Source organism: Pezoporus occidentalis, unplaced genomic scaffold (assembly GCF_034315485.1).
Source record: "Pezoporus occidentalis ecotype Australia unplaced genomic scaffold, CSIRO_AGI_Poc_V1 ctg1, whole genome shotgun sequence".
Lineage (NCBI taxonomy): Eukaryota > Metazoa > Chordata > Aves > Psittaciformes > Psittacidae > Pezoporus > Pezoporus occidentalis.
Window position 1 is genome coordinate 7531363 of NW_026912778.1, and position 20706 is coordinate 7552068.

Sequence of the window (20706 nt, forward strand, 5' to 3'; positions counted from 1 at the left end):
AGATGAGGGACTGAAGGAAGTAAGAAGGAGGCAAGAACAGGAAGAGAGGGCAGAAGTTCATGGGGTACATGGTAAAAACAGTAAAGATATGATTTCAGAGATCCACAAAGGAAAAGTTCAGACTGTAGCTCTACAATCTGATGTATCAACAGTGTGCAGGGCTACTGCAAAAATGAAGGTCCAGCACAGAAAACCCTGACTTCAGGCAATTTCCAGTTTCTTTCTCCCAAAGTGGCAAGATCTGTCTCCACATGCGCTGTAGCAGCAGCATGCAGCACCATTGCATGATCCCTGCCCATAGCACACTGCCTCTTCACACATCCCCATTCCACTGCATGCCCCAGGGATTTCCATAATCTGCATGCCCATCAGCACTGGACACAGCACTGTGTCTGAAGTTGTGCAATCCCACTGCATCTGGGCCCAACCAAAGCTGTTTGAGCATGGCAGAAAGATTTTCCTAATCAAAGGAAATACTTTGTCTTGAAGCTGGCAGATGAGAGCCTTAGCAGTGCTACAACATCTGACTGCTGGAGACAATGACCAGTGGGAACCCTGTGCAAGTACATTTCTCATTTTCTGATATTAAAACGCATGCAGGTTTAGCCTTTACAAACACATATAAAGAAGCACTCAGAAACCACCTTGCATAAGTGAGTGCATGTTAAAAGTAAAATTTCAAACATACACAAGTGCCTCTGCAGCATTTTTAGTAATGGAAAGACCTTTTCTCCCAAGCCGCACATTAATTTGGAGCAAACACTATCCCAAACCTATGCCAGCCATGGCCTCACACAGCACCATGAGGGGAACCATGGTGACTACCTGTAAGGGCACAGCTAACCCTGCTCTCGCCCACCACAGAGGACGCTTTGCTTTTGGAGGCATATGGAGGAGTTCATCCCCAGTTGTTTCACTCACCATTACTTCTCTCCCTTCCAACTGCTAGGACTCACTTCGCCTCACCAAGTATCCTTATGTCTCATCCTGTCTCAAGGCATCTTGAGCCTTGTTTTCTTGCAAACCCAGGCTGCAAGAAAAAAGTTCATTGCAAGCATTAAGAGCTTTCAGCATGAATGAGGATAAATTTAAACCAACACAAAACAGTTGTAGTAGAGCTGGCAATATAATCTTTCTTCCCACCAGCAAAAAGCTACTGAAAATAAGTAGAAAAGTTGTCTATCATATCTAACCCGAAATTACTTCTGGTTTCTGCAATTATCTAAAACTAAAAAAAAAAAAAAAAGAGTGCCTAGTTGTTATAAAACATAAGCAACTCATAACACACACAGCTTGACTCAACACAATGCTTTTATGATATCTTTATTCAAATTAGTGGGAAGATATTCAGAAAAAAAAGAAAGAATCCTATTTCACAGGATTTAATTCAATGCTAAATATGAGAATAGTTCAAGTTTGATTAGAAATGTATGAAATAAACCATTTGAGAGAAAAAATGATTGCTACCTGTGAAATAAGAGGTGCTGGTGGGATTGAATGATGGCACAGTATCTCTCATTCTCCTTATCTCTCTGAAGAAGGCTGAGCAGGAGCAGAGGAAGGAAGCAAGCAAGAGGGAGAACACAATGTACTTTTAAATCAATAGGTCTACTGAGTACATGTTTTATAACATCCAGGAGAGTTAGAAATGTTAATTCTTGGGTTTATCATCTTACATTTTTGCATTTGACATTTAATTATGCAAGATGCCATAATGGGCCACTGCAGAAGACATGGTAACAAGGAGATAATGATTTCAAGCAAACTCTTGATAGTTTAATCATCATCCTTGGTTGTAGAGACCCATACAGAGACATGAGTTAATGCTATACAACCCAAGCATTTGTCATGACATTAGTATGTAGTTCCTTTCACAAAAAGGCTTTTACCTACTATTTGTAACAGCTTGTTCCTTTGCAAATGTGCAAGAGCATAATGCTCTCTGCAAACCTCTATTCTAGTCTAAAAAAAAAAAAAAAAAATTATCTGTTTTGGTCTATAATAACAGAAGTATCACATAATTACTTTTGCCAGCTCTTTGCTTTTTCAGATTTGAAGGAATTCTACTAAGCCAACTGGAACTGCACAGTACCTGAAGAAGGAAACAGAATCAGCCTCAACACTTTTTTGGTTCTAAAATAACTAGCATCAATACAGAATCACAGAATCATAGAATAGTTAGAGTTGGAAAGGACCTTAAGATCATCTAGTTCTAACCCCCCTGCCATGGGCAGGGACACCTCACACTAAACCATGTCACCCAAGGCTTCGTCCAACCTGACCTTGAACACTGCCAGGGGTGGAGCATTCACAACCTCCCTGGGCAACCCATTCCAGTGCCTCATCACCCTTACAGGAAAGAACATCCTCCTTATAGCCAATCTAAACTTCCCCTGTATAAGTTTTAACCCATTACCCCTTGTCCTGTCACTACAGTCCCTAATGAAGAGTCCCTCCCCAGCATCCCTATAGGCCCCCTTCAGATACTGGAAGGCTGCTATGAGGTCTCCACGCAGCCTTCTCTTCTCCAGGCTAAACAGCCCAAACTCTCTCGGCCTATCTTCATACGGGAGGTGCTCCAGTCCCCTGATCATCCTTGTGGCCCTCCTCTGGATGTGTTCCAACAGTTCCATGTCCTTTTTCTGTTGAGGACACCAGAACTGCACACAATACTCCAGGTGAGGTCTCACAAGAGCAGAGTAGAGGGGCAGGATCACCTCCTTCGACCTGCTGGTCACACTCCTTTTGGTGCAGCCCAGCATACAGTTGGCTTTCTGGGCTGCAAGCGCACACTGCCAGTTCATGTTCATTTTCTCATTGACCAGCACCCCCAAGTCCTTCTCCGCAGGGCTGCTCTGAATCTCTTCTTTGCCCAGCCTGTAGCTGTGCCTGGGATTGCTCCGATGCAGGTGTAGGACCTTGCACTTGTCATAGTTAAAATTCATGAGGTTGGCAAGTTATGTTATGGTTATCTCACATTGGTCATTTGAGCTACTATAAGACTTTTTTACAAGACAGTAACTCATTGCTACTGTTAAACAGGAAGGATATTCAGAGGGAACTTCTGCCATACTTTTAGATAAAGGCAAGGCCAAGCTGGAGCTGCCCTATAGCCTCCTCTGTTACAGTGAGCTGGCTGAGGCTGTTCCCTGGCTACAGGGCTAGCGCAGCGTACCACCAACCTGACAGCCAGGAGGGAAGTGCAGTACAGCACCTTCTCAGATTCAGCGTTACCTGGGCCAGAAGCTCCACAATGTGCAGTGGTCTTATGGTCAGGATTACAGCAGGAGGATGTCATTACCAAGGCTAAATGTCTGTTGCCAGTAAATATCTGAGGAGGGATTCAGATGACTTAAATTCAGGTGTTTAAAATTCCCGTTACAGTCAATAATGATCTAATCAATGATACAGTCAATAGGTTCTAGCAAACAATTGACTTTACCCTAAACACCTAGTCTCTAGTAAACTGAGCTACTCTGTGAGACACTGTGAAAGATCTTGTGCTACTCCTGTGAGAAATTAATGGTAGTGGCAGTTGTATACCTACCTGCTCAGTGCTTCAATGTAAGTGCCCCAGTCTCAAAGTGAATCTCACCCCAGTGCTAGATTACGTAACTCGAGCCTGACAGCCAGTTCAGAGCAGTGAACATCCCATGTTGCTAAAAGCTTCTTTTTGAAAACTACTGGTAGCCAGAAGTCTGTGACCTTGTACTTCCTCAGGTCCTGCAGTACCTCTGTGTTCAAAATCTACCCCATGCAAGTTACTAAGGGCAAGTAGGACTCTCTGATTTGATCTGATCTCATTTGCAAATGTTGGACTCTGTGATAGATCTTCCATTTCCCAAAATGAATTCTAGGCAATCCTAATGCTGTAACTACAATGAACATCAACAACACTGCCAAGGTGGCAGTGCCTTCAGCTAAAATAGTTTATTAAAAGCTATTGACTTTAGCCACAACAGAGATTGTATGTATCTAATAAAATGACTGCATGAACTAAGTGTAATGACTGAAAATTCTTTCAAGTATTTTGACACCTTTCAGTAAGCAGGTCTCAGCAAGAATGGAGAAAAATAACCGTCCACCTGAGTTCTACATGAAATTCTTTGCTAGCTGTAAATTGGCAGTTAACACAAGGTAGAAAAGCACATGATCTCTGGCAGGCAGCAGGCAAATAGTATTACAGGATCACTAGTGAAAAAAAAACAACAAATCCAACCAACCAAAATTCTCAGTAAGAAATGAATATAAAATTTTATTTGCTGACTCCCACCAGAGGTCAGTCACATCATAGGAATAAAATGAAAGTTACCAAAATTCACTGATTCTACATAAGAAGGAAATTGAATCTCCCATTTTTTACCCAATTTAAACTTCTATTTCTACTTGTTTTATTGTATCATTCATAGTTGGGATAAATGTATCCTGCTTTAATTACATGAGTGCAGGAGAAAATGCAGAGCTCTGGTAAGAAAAAGAAACAGCTTCAGTATGTGTTTCAGGGCCCGAGAAAAAAAAAAGAAACAATTCTGTAAAAACCTAAGGCACTGGTAACTCTAATGCTCTAGATGAGACTGTGGACAATGGATATGGGTGGCAATAAGCACATTTCACCACAATACCTGCATTTCTTGAACTCAAAGTCATAGAAAAGTTGGAAGTAGGATTTGTTCTTAGTGATGTGATAAGAGCTAGACACCTTGCTGAAAGGAGTTATGTATGCCTAGATTAATCAAGTCTCATGGTAGTTAGTAAAAATTGTATTACTTTTCCAACTAAAATAAACCACAACATAACAGAGCTTACAGTGCTAAATATAATCTCAGAATCCAAAGAAATTATAATTTTATACACTCAAATGTGAGTAGCCCCATTTAAACAAAAGGTTTCTATCCATAACATGTAAAAGAGTAAGTATTAAAACATTTTTTCTGTAATATATACCTAACTTTTTTTAAAGCCTACTCAGGACTTCTTAGACCACATCTGTAATACTTCATCCAGTTTTGGGCCCCCCAGCACTAGAAAGGTGTCAACAAAATGAAGTAAGTTCGGCAGAGGACCACTGAGATAAAGCCATGAGCAACCTGGTTTGACCTTAGTGCTCACCCTGCTTTGAACAGGAGGTTTGACTAGATTGTCTCAGAAGGCCCTTTATAATCCAGATCATCCTCTTGTACTGTATTATGATGCTATGATCCACAGACCATCTCTTTCCCAGAAATAAACTTTAGTCAGTTCCAGTCACCCTATCTCAGAAAAAATAAGAACTAGAAGAAATAAAGGCAACAAAGATGGCAATTTGAATTTATAGATTAGATCTCACCTAAGAGTCAAAATAAGGTAGATCTCTTCAGCCTGTGAAAGGGACGGCTGGAAAGAGATATGAAAGCAGAGAAACTGAAAATTATTATTTGCTACCTGTCATTAGAAAGGGAACACATGGATTACCAGATGGGTGTTTTAAAGATAACAAATGCACAGATGTTTTCTGCAGGACTTTCAAAATAGAATTCAGTGTGGTGGGATGTTTTGGAGATCAAAAGTTTAGGGGGATAGATAAATGCCAGGGATACATATCCATGATCTGAATGTAATATTTAGTACAAGAATCTCATAGTTTATAATTACCAAAAGATAAAATATCAAAAGGGAAATATTTTTTTCCTTCATATTCTTTGCACCTGCATCCACTAGAAGCCTTTGCTGGAGATGGAATATAATATTTATGGGACCTTATGTATGACCAAGTCCCTAATTCATGATTTTCAAAAGGCATAATGTAAAGAGAGAAAGGCTGTATGGCTTTGCTCCTTACTTTGTCAGAGCCCACTTCCTGTGTGGCTGGATATGGAATATAGTGCTTGAGACTTTTGGTGTGACCAAGGATGATTGTTACTGTCTTCAAGAAGATCGTGCAGGTTAAACTTGGCATAGGCTTCTAGGGAAGGAAGCAAATTCAGCAAAAAATCTCACTAGGAGGTGATGTGTGCTGGAGCTGTACCCTTTCCATGCAGTAAATCATATGCAAAGTGATGCCCTATCCACCTCTTCACAGTTCCTTCTACTAAAGAAGCAGCTATGACAAGGTCAGGAATTACACTGTAGGACACATCTCCTCAAGAAATAGATTCTCGTTGTCCAGAAAACAAAGGACATTTTTATTTATTTGAGAAATAACAGAAATAACAGCAAGGGAAGGCTGAGTTAGCTTTAATGCAAGAAATCAAGAACTATCTTTGGAGTTGTAGTTCCACAACTCACAGGCTACCTCCCCACTACTGGCATTGCATTGACACAAACACAGCAATGACGATGTGGTGAGTTTGAATAGGGAAATTGTTCTGTCTGAGAAAGAAGTAAGGGAAAAAGCAGTTGTTCAGTAAACAAGCTCCATTGCTGCAAGTCACCATCCAGCTGCATAAATGATCGGAGAGGGGAAAAGTAAAAGCAAAAAGCCAAGCAGATGTCCAATAAAATGTCTGTGGACCTGATGACTCCAGGTTAGACTTGGATCCAGTAGAATGCGTTTTGTGATTCGTATTTGATGAGATCAGTTAACGTGTAACACAACAACTTGCCGTTCTTTTTAGTCCTTCAGCACAGGGCAATGGTCTCGACAATAGAGGCGCAGGTACAGATAAATGGCTCAAAATCCATGCCATATTAAAAGGCTTAGCTCAACAGCAGCGTCCTCCGGTTCTTTGAGGCCAGAGATCCTCGGACAGCTTAAAACCTGCCCTACCCTCCTGCCCCCTGTTCCTGATCCCTTCAGACGGTTTGCTGCCACTGGAGAACTTCCCCTCTCCTCACTAAAGTCCCAACCGCAACCCGCACGGAAGAGAGGAGCCGAGGTCGGGGTTCGCCTCCTCAGTCTCCCGGGCACCGCTGTCACTAACGGCTGCAGCTCGAGCTGCCGCTGGGGCTTCCGCGGGCCGCAGTTCCCCAGAGGGCCGCGAGACAACCCGTACTCGCCCGCAGCTCCTCAGGTGCGGCTCGCTTCGGCCTCGCCGTTGCTAAGTAACGCGGGAGCCGCTTCCGCCCGCCGGCGTCTGCCTCCAATGAGCGCACGGTGGGGCGGGTCCGCCTAGTTGCCCTGGAGACGGGGTTGGATCCCCTCAGCGCGGTGGTGGATGGGCTGTCGGCTCTGCGGGCAGACAGGTGAGGGATGGTGGCTGCCGCCGCCGGCGGGGAGAGGGCCCCAGCCCGGTGTCAGGGCAGGATGTGTGCGATACGGCGCTTCTTGTTCCGCTGCGTGGCGTTGGGGGTGTGGTTCGGCTCGCGCGGTTGAGGCCGGTGTGGGCCTGGTTGTCCCGCGGGCAGTGGTTCTGTGGGGCTCAGCCGGGCAGCGCCGCCCTAGCGCCCTCATGCAGCCTGGGGACGGGGCGGCCCTGGGGGTCTTTCGGGGTTTTGGGCGGTTGTGTGTGATATACCCAGGAGCGGGCTGCTGATATTGTCGGGCTTTTGCACTGGTTTGGGGACTGTCTACTGGAACGGTATCTCTGCACAAACGTGCTTGTGTGGAAAAATAAAGTACAGCAAATGTGGAAGCAGCAATTTTAGAAGTAAACTGTGTTGAAGATACTTGTCCTCCATAGGGAAGGAGAGCTTTGGGCTTGTTTATACTCCAAATGCTTTTCCCAGCTGGGACAAGTGTGAGAGGTGAGAGCAAGAGCAAGCCAGAGAATTAAAATAGATGATTGAAGTACAAAAGCAAGCTAAGGCTAAAGAAGCAAAGCTTATGAAGACAAATATAAGACAGCGGACTCCACAAATGAAGAAGTAAGTTTTTCTGTTAAACAAATTCCGCTGATGTATTAAGAGATGTTGCTTTATGTAGAAGTGGTTACACAATTTTAGAAATATTTTGAAGGCTTGAAAATGGTAGGCATGAAATCAGAGTGAGATCTGTAATTACTCTGAATGTTGTAGTAAGGATCATAATCCTGGTTCTTAAAGTGGCATTGTGCAATTTCCTGCTATTGATAAGAGCATTTAGGGGGAAGAATTCTGATAATAAAGATGTATAGTAAGCAATCAGTTCTTCAAACTTTAGCAAAGTGTTATTTTGCTTAAGTGATTCAAGTAACACATTCTTTCCCATTGTTTTAAATTAAGCTCAAGTTGCTAACCTCTGTACTTCCTGATTTTTTTGTAGACCTAAAATAGGGGAAACTCACTTAGATTGTGCCATTTCTTTCCTGGTTAAAGGCACAACTGTATTGGTTACTGATATATGTTTCTGTTAGGGAACAAGTGCCTTCTACAAATCAGTCAAGCTAACTTTGTGTTTTCATTGTTTATGTTTTGCATATCGGAACTGTTCAAAAGCTTCAGTTAAGACTGTAGTCAGCTGTGGCTAATTGTTGTAACAATAAGGGGATATGGTGATCTAAAGAACTTTCAAAGGCAGTATGGAGTATGTATGGAGTAATACAGATAATGCAAAAAAAATATTGGCAGCATTTTTTTACTTACTGATTTTTTATTTTTTTTTGTAACTTATTAATCATTTTCCCTGACAAGATAGCTACTGTTGTCTTTCATCTCCTTCTTTCAATAGAAATGCCATCTTGGACCCACTGAGTAGCTCTGGCTACTTAAAGGACCCATGATACAGTACTGAACTTGTAATTTGCTATGAGGCAAACTTCCACATAGCAAGAATGTCATAAGAAAACCCTCAATGAGTTTGACTAATGGACTGTTTAACTCAGTGGACTGGTATTTTATTTCTAACAGTTGTAACAGGAGATGATAATTTGGGGAAAGCAGTATTTCCTCTTTCTGCAGTCTTTGAGTCAGGGTTCGTGTGGACTATAAGAGTAACTTCAGCAAATCTTAATGAAGGTACCATATAACTCACATACTTTGTTATGTAAGGCAAAAGATGTGCAGCACAAGAAGAGAAGTAAATATCAACGTAACATTCAAATTACATCAGGTAGCTAAGAGAACTGAGAATTCGCCTGTAGAGTATAGGCAATTCAGTGACATAGTGTCATTCAGGCTAGTGATTATTTATGATAGCAGCTGAGCTATACTCTGGGCACTGGAGAGCAGCGGAAGCTTTGTATGGTATTCTTTGCCTCATTTAAGTCCTGTAATAAGTACAACTTGACTGAATTCATTAGGGCCATTTATTCCTTACCTTGTTCTAGCACAGGCTGGAGAATTTGGTTTTGATGCAATGTTTATATCATTACTAATTTGTATTTTTTTCTTAAGAGTTGTTAATTGACTTTATTTCTCAAGTTCCAATTTTGGAACATCCCTAGGAAGATGCATGATCAATCCACTGCTATTGTTGGCAGCTAGAGCCTAATCTCCTCCATAAACTGATAAAGCTCAATCTTAAAAGTAGATATGTTGTTGTCCTTGTAGTCTTGTGGAAAGGTTGTTCTAAAGTCTCATCCTGGTGCAGATCTGGTAATGATGATGGTTTTGCACACATTTCTAACAGCTTGTTCTATTCACTGTGAGGTGGCCTGGCTATCCTGAATGTCATCATGTCCTGATAAATCTATACAGTTTGCTGGGAAAGGGGGAAAATAAAAAGGACAATCATTTAAAGCCTTGCTTATGTTTGTGCCCCTAGTAGCTTAAGGAGTAAGGGAAATCTAATTCTGGACTGACCTCGGATGACATAGGATCACTGAGACGTAGGTTTGCTGTGTCATTATTTTATGATTGCTTCTTGCACAGCCTTTCTTTAAACTTTGTATTTTAGGATTTATTTGGGGTATTCTTCATATTCTTCATATTAGGTAGGCTTCGTATTCTCAATATAAAGGTTCTTAAAGTGATAAGTAATAAACCTGAGGCTTTTAAACTGACTACTTTCTTATAGATGCAATGAATTTGCATAATGCCATACAAAGTATGAAAGTAATAAATTTTTATATTCTTTTAATATAAGGAACGTTTAAAGTATTTTGTGCCTGGTGTGGGTTTTTTGTATGTGTGTGTGTTTTTCTTATGAGGATATTAATTCCTATAATGAATTTAGTGGATTCAAAATGTGTCGAAAGAGAAAATGCAAAGTTGTATCCTTGCAATCTTTAGCCTATAGTAGTTCAGTAGATATTTTTTAGAGCTATGATGTGACATATGAAATAATGTCTACGTGGATTGACAGAAAATGAATTTTGTCATTGAATGGGGCTCAATGAATCTGGAGACAAGCTTAATGAAACACCATTTTTTATGAAGTATAAATACAATCAATTAATTGAAAACCATTCTTAATTTTGAAGCATATTTAATGCCACTGATTTATGACAAGAATACATCAAACCTGACTTTAAAGACATTATAGACAAATATATAAGTATTTCTCCATAGAAGATTTCAGCAGAAATTGTTACAAAATGTATTTGGAAAAATATAGTTGCATAATTGATTTGGCACAGTATGTTAACTACAGATTATTAAATAATAGTAAATTTGGTGTCAAAAGTGGGAGATCAAGATAGAGTGGTTTCTTACCTCTCTTCCATTCTTAAAGATCTTTCTTCAGAACTGAAATGCATTGCTGACTTCAGATATTGCCAGGTAACATGGGAGAATGGTATCAGTTTATTCATTCCAATAGCATATAGATCATAATTTTCAGATATAATCTTTTATCCTTTGTTTTCTAGCTAAACCGTATATATGTGTTATATTTAGGTATATGTTTTAGTATAGATTGAGGCCAATATACTCTCCAGCATATCTCTTCAGACTCTTCTAAGGTCGTGTCTTTCTAGAGAGCGAGGTAGTAGCTTACTCTCATAATAAACAGATAATCGGCACTGGAGTGTCCAGGACTAAGATCAACTTTCATGGGGGGAGGGGGGAAGAAGAAAGCAAAACCCAACACAAAAAAATTCACAAACCTAGTTTTTGTTGTTGCTGTTTGTTTGGGGGGTTTGTGGGTTTTTTGTTTCTGCTTTTTTAAATTTTATTTAATTCTTGATCTTTGTAGCACTGAACTTTAACCACACTGTGGTGTTCTTATCCTAAAGTATTAAAATTTAAAACATCACCTCCATTTTGTCCTTCTGGCTGTTTTGGTTGCTTGGGTGTTTTATTATTTATGCCATCAGTCAAACTTTAGGGACAAGTATTCAGCTATTTTATCTACAGTACTGGAGTTAGTAACCTCCACTAACTGTCACTATTCTCAGATTGCACATCCTTTCTTATTATCATATGAAGCAGAATCATTCAAAGTAGTTGGCAAAACCTAATTACTGTCTTACTCCTGCTGGATCATATCCTAGAAGAAATTTCATAGTGTTTGGGTTTCTGTCCTGCCTAATGTCCACACTTAAGTAATTGAAGGTTGTCATCAATAAAGTAAGTCTTCACTTGGAACGAAATCCTCTCCTGCTTGAAGCTAGAAGTTTCTGATTCTGAAATGATGTTGAACTGTTCAATATTCAACTTTATTGAGAATAATTTGATTTAGGAATCCAAATAAGAATTAAAGAACCTTGTATTAGTGGTTGGATTGATCCATTGTAATTTCAGACAGTAGTTCTGTGAATATATACAATTTCTGTTATCCTTGACATATGAAGTTCATAAACGTGAGAAGAAATTTCCTCTGTAATATTAATGTCTCTGAGACTATACATATTACCAACTGGTAAAGCTGGAATTAAAAAACAAACAAAACAGAACAAAACAAAAAACAAAAAGCAAACAACAAAGCAGCAACCGAACATTTAGCATAGAGTGTTTCCCCCAGTCTCAACACCTTATGTGAAGGATTCCTGAACTTGTCTAGTCACTATGTTCTTCTGCAGGGCATCACTGCTTGTGACAGCAGATCCTAGGATTGTGGTGGCTACATGCATTACAGCCATCACGGGATTTGCTTGTATGTGTAAGTGGAAATGCCTTATATGAATAATATTACCTCCTGTATGAGCTATTAACCTAATAAACTGTGTATTCTATCCACCTCCTTCATCTGCCTAGTTTGTACTCTTCCTCCTGAGTGGGCAAGATTCTCTGAATCTTTGTAACTCATGGTTTCAGGGCTCACAGCTGTGGGATCCAGTGTTTCTGCCATTTATACAGCTCTCTGCTAGTCAGCTTGGGTCACTAAGCATCCAGGCAGCTGTTGGTAAACTCTCCAGCTCCCTAGTCACTCCCCATCTCCACAGTGTAGCTTTCACCTTATGAGCCATCTTTTGTTCCACTTCTGTCTGTTGTCCCCACTGGAACGCACTTGGGGTTGTTAAGTTTATCAAATGGAACAATACATGAAAAACCTGAGAAATGATCCTCTAAAAGAATGTTTTCTTTCTTCTCCTGTCATGGTAACAAGATACAGGTATTCATTACACAGCTAGGATGGAGAACACCAGTGACTCTGTGCAGAATTTTCAGAACGCATGGCTAGTTGAATGTTGTTAGATTCTCAGAGATAATACTGCCAGCAAGAGCTGTTTCCCACTATGGAGTGTTACACTGTGAGTAGATAAAATTTGCCTTATGCATTCAAACTAAGGCTCTTTCTAGGTCAAAATGTCACTATACTGACCTCCTAAGAGCTTACAACACTCTCTGACCTGATGATGATAATGGTGTCAAAGAGTGCTGCTCTTCTGCATCTGGCATTCCACCAATGCACAGGCTCCGAATGGTGTGACCAGCCCATTACTCTTGCTCTGCAATATAATCACAGAATAGTTAGTATTGGAAAGGACCTTACGATCATCTAGTTCCAGCCCCCCTGACGCGGGCAGGGATGCATCACCCTAGACCATGTCATCCAATGCTCTGCCCAAACTGGCCTTGAACACTGCCAGGGATAGAGCATTTACCACTTCTTTTCCCAACCTGTTACAGTGTCTCACCACCCTCACAGTCACCCTTCTCCTTTTTCCTCCCTGTGCCAGAGATTTCACCGTGTTTAAGGCAAGCTCTGCTAGGTGTAGCTGTGTAACCTTAGGTCAGAATGTGTGAAAACAGTGAAGGTGGGAAAAAGTGCAATGAGAAACCTTGTCTAGGCCTTAATCCGTGCACCTTCCACCCCCTGGCTCTAGAGCTGAATTGGAGATCAGGCCCTTGCCTTGGTCTTTGCCTAAACTATCCCATAGCCCCACTGTGCCTGGCTTTAGTGCTTTTCTGATCTTGACCTTGCTTTGCTAAATTTCTGTCTTGATTTCAGATTTACTTCGGCACTGTGAACTTCTCTGATGGCTGCAGGACTATCAGCTGAACCCAGTTACCACCATTGGACCTGTTCTGCTGCTCTTGCGTACTAAGGGACTGTGCCCCTCAGCAGAGAGGTCACCCCAAACACACACCTGCTTTGTGCCTACTTTTGGCTCCTTGCTTCTCCTTGCAAAGTAGCCTACTCGTTCTGCTACCTGTTAGTCTTACTGTAAGCAGATAAGAGCCCTACTCCTAATGGAGTTCAGACTCGGAGATAAAGACTAAAGACTGCACAGTTATGTGAAGGGCAGAGAACAGTCCACGGTCCTGTATTGTCCAGCTGCCTCTATGGAGCTGTGGAAGTACGCCCTCTCCTGAGCATGCCAGCCCATTCATAGCCCTGAGACACAATCTCAGTGTGGCAGTGGGACTTGGGTGAAGGCTGTGGACAGTCTGGACAATGCACTTGAGTATGTGCTAATATTACTGTAGATGCAGGAGGTGCTAAGCATTGTGGAATCTCCCAGAACAGCATTAAATCTAGAATACTACTTTTATATGCTTTCAGTTGGCCTATTTCGTGTATCTCACTTGCCTTTTAAAATGCACATGGCAGTCTGAGAAAGCTGAAGTGCTGAGCCCGGTAAAATATTTTGGGTTTGTCTAAAATATGTTCTTATATTCTAGAAGTCTTGCATTATAAGGTATTGCAGTTTCCACCGCAAATGATAAGGAGTTAATATTTCTGAGTGCTAAATTGTAACAGACCTTTTTGACTTGTACCATACATTGATAATATTATTCTTGTTGTATCACATATTTACATACTAGGTAGGTACATCAGTAACATTTGGATCATTTAGTCACAGAGTATGAATATGGTGAGGCATTTCTTCAGCTGTATGACTAGAGGTATTTGAATTTATCCTGTGTTTCCCATATGAGACCATACAATTCTTAACACTTTGCGTTGTTTATGTTTAAGATGAAGTCTCAAAGGGCAAATAATCTCAAAAATTTCAGCAGGATGGTGAGAAGTTGCTCTGTATGTTCTTGTGTATGTATCCGTTCATCTGGAGGACTGTATAATCACCCAAAATGTCTGCTAAGCTGGGAATGCTATTTTCCATAAATGTACTGGGTATCTTGATTTCAGTTTTTATTATTGAAAGCAGTTTGGCGCTTTTTTTTTTTGCCCTTTGTATGTCATTGTTTCTGAGTAAGAGGTTGGAAAGCAAAAGTACCTCTGCTTTATTTCCCTGCTGTGTATCTGAGAACATAATTTGCTTATGCAATTATCTTAATGGAAACTGTGTGCTAAAGCAGGACTGGCAATGACACTGAATTTCTATCTGGAAATGGTCATTAATGTGGACCACTAACTCCAGGTTAATATCTGGTACTTTAAGCTGTTCTTTTCCTATTTTGCATTGTTTAATAATTGAATAATTGGCTTCACAGGCTAGCTTTTGCATTCATTCTATTACAAATTTGTGGAAATGGCTTGTTAATCCAGTACAGAAAAGCAGAGTTTGTCTGCATTCTGGATTTCTTAAGAAACTGGGGATTTTTTAGGTCTCCATAATCTCTGTTGAGAATTTGCTAGTTGCTACAATTCTGCCATTAGGAAGATTTGTGTGATGATGTCTCCTGAACAGCACAGCTGATGAAGTATGCTGCTGCAGTCCTGAATTGCGGTGTGAGCAATAAAGCTTTTATTTCTCTTTATACCTCTTGTTTTCATCGATATAATGCACTGTGAAATCTGATGTGAAACTGGGGAGCATACTAGAAAAAGATAACTAGATGCCATTAGAAATAAACACAGTCAGATACATGAAATTCCCCCAAGGGAGAGAAAAGAAGCAGATGTATTCTGATGAATTAGTGAAAATTAGGCTTTTTAAATTTCCCAGCCAGTGCTGGTGGCTGTAGCTGAGCCCTTCAGGCTCTGCTGGCTGTGCACAATGAAGATGCATATCTTTTTTTCCTTTTTTTCCCTTTTAAAAAAAATGTTAAACCTAAGACGTTCGGCAGTTGTGATTAATTGTGGCCCCTCCTACTGTGCCAGTTGAAACCACTCCCTACATAACCAAAACCTGTCACTCCCCATGATTCTGAAGATATTTTACATTTCAGTCAAGCTTTTGTGCACTGAACCACATTTCTTACAGACAGTGCATTTGAAAAAAAAGGAAAGTAGTTTTAGGAGACAAATAAGAATTACTTCAACAGCACTTTGTTTTCAGAGCTTAGAGTAAATTCAAGCTTGAAGCACTAACCTGCTTTAATTTAAAATATTGAAATATATAGTCTAATTATTTTAGTGTTGATTTCTGTTTTCTAGTTCAGAATCCAATACTTGTAGCATTTAAACTGCTGCTTGAAGAATTTCAGATTACATATTTATGAATGTAGAGTCACAGCACAGAGTTCAGATCTGATCTTTGGGTAGCTTTTAATAGTGTTGAGTAAATTTTAGCATAGGACTTGTACTTACATGTGTTCAGGTTCCATTATTTTCTATTTCAACTGTGCCTTCTGTCATGGCTTGGATGACTTATATTTCCCACTGGTTTGATGAAGATGATTGGTATGAAGGACAGCAAAGAGTAAGAATTTTTTAAATTAATATTTTCTCTTTTATTTCCCTTATATTTTTCTTCTTTAAGCTGCAGTGTATTATATTACTAGTACCAGAAGTAATATTCCCATAGTGGTACTGTGAAGGGGGTTTTAGTAGTTTTAAGATAAGCATGTCTAAAATGAGCTTTTTGAAAAATAATGTTGCTAGCTGGGTAAAAGGTATTGGAACTTTGGCCACCTACTGTATCTTTTAGATTGCATAATTTAAGGATTAGTAATTCTTTAATATGTAATGAGATAGAAATCAAAAGTCTGATTTTATTTTATTAGGAATTAATATACTGTGCATGGAAAAAAAAATAATTATAAGCACTAATTGAATAAAAGAAAAATATTTGGGAAGATGTTAAATTTGCCTTGGGTCATTTCCAAGTTGTACCTTGGATATCTGCATATTTTTGTTAACATTTTTCCAAGGAGGAGGAGTTGTTACTATAGCAACACATGCAGGATATCTTGGAATTTTTTTTTTCGTGTTTCTTGACTGCATGTCTTGGGAGAGCTTGATCTGCTGCTTTCGTAGATTTATAGTGGGAGGTGAATATAAGTCACATTTCACTGTATCAAGCTCCTTTATGTAACTATATATTTCAGTAATTTCTATTTTGATCGCATATACTCAGCTAGTGAATCAGAATGCAGGAGATGCTGCAGAAACATATGGCCCAACAGCTGCCTTAATTGTGTTATTGTGTATTACTTGGTAATACCAGTTATATATGCTCATAAGTATTAAAAACTAGCAGATTTTAATACCTTTCCGTTGTTCTCATTTTACATGTCACTAAAATATGAATCTTTCAGATGTGGAGTTAGGTTTTAATAGCTGCTCATCAGGGATTCAGGTGTGAGATGTGTTAAGAAGTAAGTTCTTTTGAAATCAGAAGCATCTTGTCAGTTTGCCAGGAGAAAATCCATCTCTTGGTGATTGTGGTAGTTCTGGGTAGTAAGATGTGAACAAAATTCTTACAGAGGGTCTTAAATGCTTTATACTGAGATCACACATGATTGTATGTATTTTTTTTGTATTGCATACAGTATCTAAAAACTAGATTTCTGATACCAAATGACTAACCAATAGTCTCTAGCTGATAGTTGCATTACCACTGCTAAATATGATGTTTCAGGTTGATTAGGTATGGAGTTCAACATTCCTGGTGATACATTGTTACAAATACCAGCATTTCTCCATGCTCTGTTTCAAACCCTAGTATTGCTCTTTAGATTATCTTATTACAGCTGCCCAATAAAAGATAAAGGATAGATTTAAAAGATAGAGGGTAGATTTAGATTAGGTATTAGGAAGAAGTTCTTTACTATTAGGGTGGTGAGGTTCTTGAACAGGTTGCCTGGAGAAGCTGTGGATGACGCATCCCTGACAGTGTTCAAGGCCAGGTTAGATGGGGCTTTGAGCAACCTGGTCTAGTGGAAAGCATCTCTGCTGTTGTGATTTAAGCCCAGCTGTAACTCAGAACCATGCAGCCACTCTCTCGCTCCCCACCTTCCTCTCCCCACCCCGCTCCCAGAGGGATGGGGAGCAGAATCGAAAGAATGTAACTCCCGTGGGTTGAGATAAGAGCAACCCAGTAACTAAGGTATAACACAAACCACTACTGCTAACACCAATAATAATAATGATGATGAGGGAAATAACAAGGGGAGAGAATACAACTGCTCACCGCCCACCGACCGATACCCAGCCAGACCCAAGCAGAGATCTAACCCTTCCAGGTAACTGCCCCCAGTTTATATAGTAGGCATGAGGTGCTGTGATATGGAATACCCCTTTGGCTAGTTTGGGTCAGGTGTCCTGTCTCTGCTTCCTCCTGGCTTCCCCTCCTCCCTGACAGAGCATGAGACTCAGAAAGTCCTTGGTCAGGGTAAACATTACTGAGCAGCAACTAAAAACATGGGTGTTATCAGCGCTGTTCCCAGGCCGAAAGTCAAAACCACTGCACTGCACCAGCTACTAAGAAGGAGAAAAATGACTGCTGCTTCTGAACCCAGGACATCTGCCCATGGCAGGCGAGTTGGAACTAGGTGATCATTAAGATCCTGTCCAGTCCAAACCGTTCTAAGATTCTATGATATTCTAGTTAAGCTGTACAAGTACTGTAGTCAAGACAGTCAAAAACACTTTCGTAAGACTTACCCTAGTTAGAAAATGTAAGGCAAGTAATTTAAAATTGTTAAAAATCACAATTTAGGGTGCCTATCTTGGATTAATATATTTGGGGTTTATTTCAAATTAGTGTGGGGTTTGGGGATTATTTTTTTTGTTTGTTTTGAGTTGGGTTTTGGTTTTTTGAGGTTTTTTTTGTGGGTTTGGTTCTTTTTTTTCTTGTAAAATACAGTCTAAGGCTGAGATTTCAAATCCAGACTTTTTCCAAACAACAACAAAACGTCCACAAATTCTTCCCTTGTAAAGCTAGAGGTACTGTGAGTAAATAAATTCTAGTAGTAATTTGGCTTTGAGTTTATTGTGAAGGTTTAAAATGTCTGTGAATGCTATTAGAGTACTTGTTTAAAATGATCTTTTTAAAGATCATTTCTTTCTAAAGATCATGTTCTTTTATGGTCAGCATCTGGATAACTGAATGTGCCTTTTTCAACACTTGCTAGGTCATCATCAGTCAGGACATGTCAGCTGGGAATGCTAGTTGCAAGAGTCTAGCCAAGGCTTCTGGCGTTTTTTGGGGGATCTTGCTGAAATTCAAAGCCCTGTCCAAGGCACTCTTTTCTAGCCTCTGATTAATCTTCTGATTCTCCAGGAGACACAAATGGTTTTGTGCCATGAATTGCACAAAAAACTTTCCTAATTTTTGCAGAGAAGCAACTTTCCTAATTTTTGCAGAGAAAAAACTTTCCTAATTTTTGCAGAGAAGCATACAAATTCTGTACTGCTCAGTAGTAAGCTAGCAACCAACCTGACACTTTAACAAGCAGTAAGCTACCTAGGTTAGATTCTGCTGGGAAGCATGAAGGGCTTAACTTTCGTTTGAAGCAGTACATGCATGAACCTATGCAATTATTCTACATTGACTATATTAAATGATAATAGGCACAATTGGATCAGTCTTTGTGCATCTTCTGCTCAGAAGCAGTTGCTTCAAGTACTGTCTCAGTAACACTGTTTGGAGACCTACATTAGTAACTGCAGTTTGATTGTTCACAAGAAAATTTCAAGAATTGAAAATTGTTTAGTTATTTTGTGGTACTCATGCAAAGTAGGAAGAATTTTTGTTTAAAGGGAGTAGCTCAACTGATATTGAGATATCTGATTCTTAAGAATTTTAACTGATACATGACGCCACCATCTGTTTATTTGTTTCTAACCTTTGTTTTCCCTACAGATCTGTTAAAATCCATGATGGCTGATTTTTGACAATATACCTATTGTTCCAATTTTCATAGTGTAAGATTTCTTCTCATCTTCTGATTTGCTTGCTTTTACTTTTGAGATCCCCCGGGTTCATAAAGTATTAGGTATAAATAAATACATTTAAATGTAATATATAGATAGCGTAGAATAGAATTTAGAAAATGTACTAACTTCTTAAATGCTCCGCCCAGAAACATTAAAGCTTTTGGAAATTTTATATCTCTGTTTAGTCTTAGTAAATTTATTTTGTCTATTTGCTTTTAAACTGAATATGTACCAGAATATTTCCAATTATCACCCATTTCATGGGTCTGGACATAATAATCAGAAATTAATTTCTTAATATGGCTGTAATGTACTTGGTATTTTCCAGCCCCACTGGGAGAAGGCTGGTACTATTATGCTTACATTATTACACAAGACTCAGTGCTATTGAGGCAGGCACAGTCAGGAAGAGGTTGGTTTCTGCTGTGTCTTGCAAACACGCAGGTTTGATGACCTTCCAGTTTTTAACAAGATAAATTCATTGTCCATTATCTGGTGCTTTAAACTGGCCCCATTGGGTAGTGTAATGAATTTGAAACTCCATAGTTTGCAGGTCATTTTCATCTCCAATGGATTTTCGTAGAATCATTGTTTTTTCCTATGAAGATGAAAAAATATACCCCGTGCTTTTAAGGAAACACTTTATATTACCAAAGAAGATCTTTATTTACAGTATCATTGACATATTGACAAAAATATTGGTACAATATTGGACAATAGTCTGGATGAGATATAGCAGTTTTATATGTCAGACATATAGGAGTGACAGCAAGCTTTCCCTATAATCAAAAATACAAACTTATTTGAAAGATAATGACAATAGAATGAGCAGAAGCAGAGGATGACAACGCTTCACTGCGCATAGCTGTTCAGAAACTAGGGGTTTGTATACACAGAAGCAGATTGAGTAACATAAGGCTACTGTATATTCACTTCTGTGTGCATGCCATATTGTATATGTACTCATCTGGACAGGTCATACGCCATATGGACCACAATAGCTAACAGTGTAGGCATATGCTTGATGGTTATAAATTTATGAATACTTATAACGTACAAGCACATCTCCTGATAATTAAAGGGTGCTAAGTGATGGATTTGAACACCTATTATTATTCTGTAAATATCCTTGTAGAATTGGGAAATACAACGATCAATGAAATACTCCGAGTAGCTGAAGCAGAGAAAAAGGAGTTATGTTAAAATTAAAATGTTTAAGAGCTGCAATTGCCAGGCTGACAGTGCCAGTTTGTGTGTGTAGTGCAACATGATCTTTTCTCATGAATCCTTTAGTAACTGCATTATTCTGTGAACATCAAGGTTTAGTTCCTCATCTGTCAAGTAAAGTGTTTTCATTCTACAACCAGAGCAAGATTTTGCATTTTTGGTAGCAGCAAGGTAATGGAATGAACATGGAAATTCTTAAGTGGTTTACAAAAAATGATACCTATGCTAAGGTGTAGGGATTATTAGGCATT

At 39.5% G+C, this 20706-nt stretch overlaps 1 protein-coding gene across 3 annotated transcripts in view; it reads left to right on the plus strand.

Annotated features, from left to right (window-relative positions):
- The first annotated feature begins 7031 nt into the window (after nt 1-7031).
- WDR17 (WD repeat domain 17) overlaps nt 7032-20706 on the plus strand; it is a 58086-nt gene continuing 44411 nt past the window's right edge. Inside the window, exon 1 of one of the 3 annotated variants that reach the window (XM_062620602.1) lies at nt 7032-7161. Coding sequence is in view for 2 of the 3 variants with exons in the window: in XM_062620425.1 (XP_062476409.1) it covers nt 15702-15767 (66 nt within the window). In the remaining variant the exon portion in view is untranslated. Of the gene's footprint in view, nt 7162-15263; nt 15768-20706 lie in introns of those variants that run through there. The other 2 variants (XM_062620425.1, XM_062620518.1) reach the window with 2 other exon arrangements.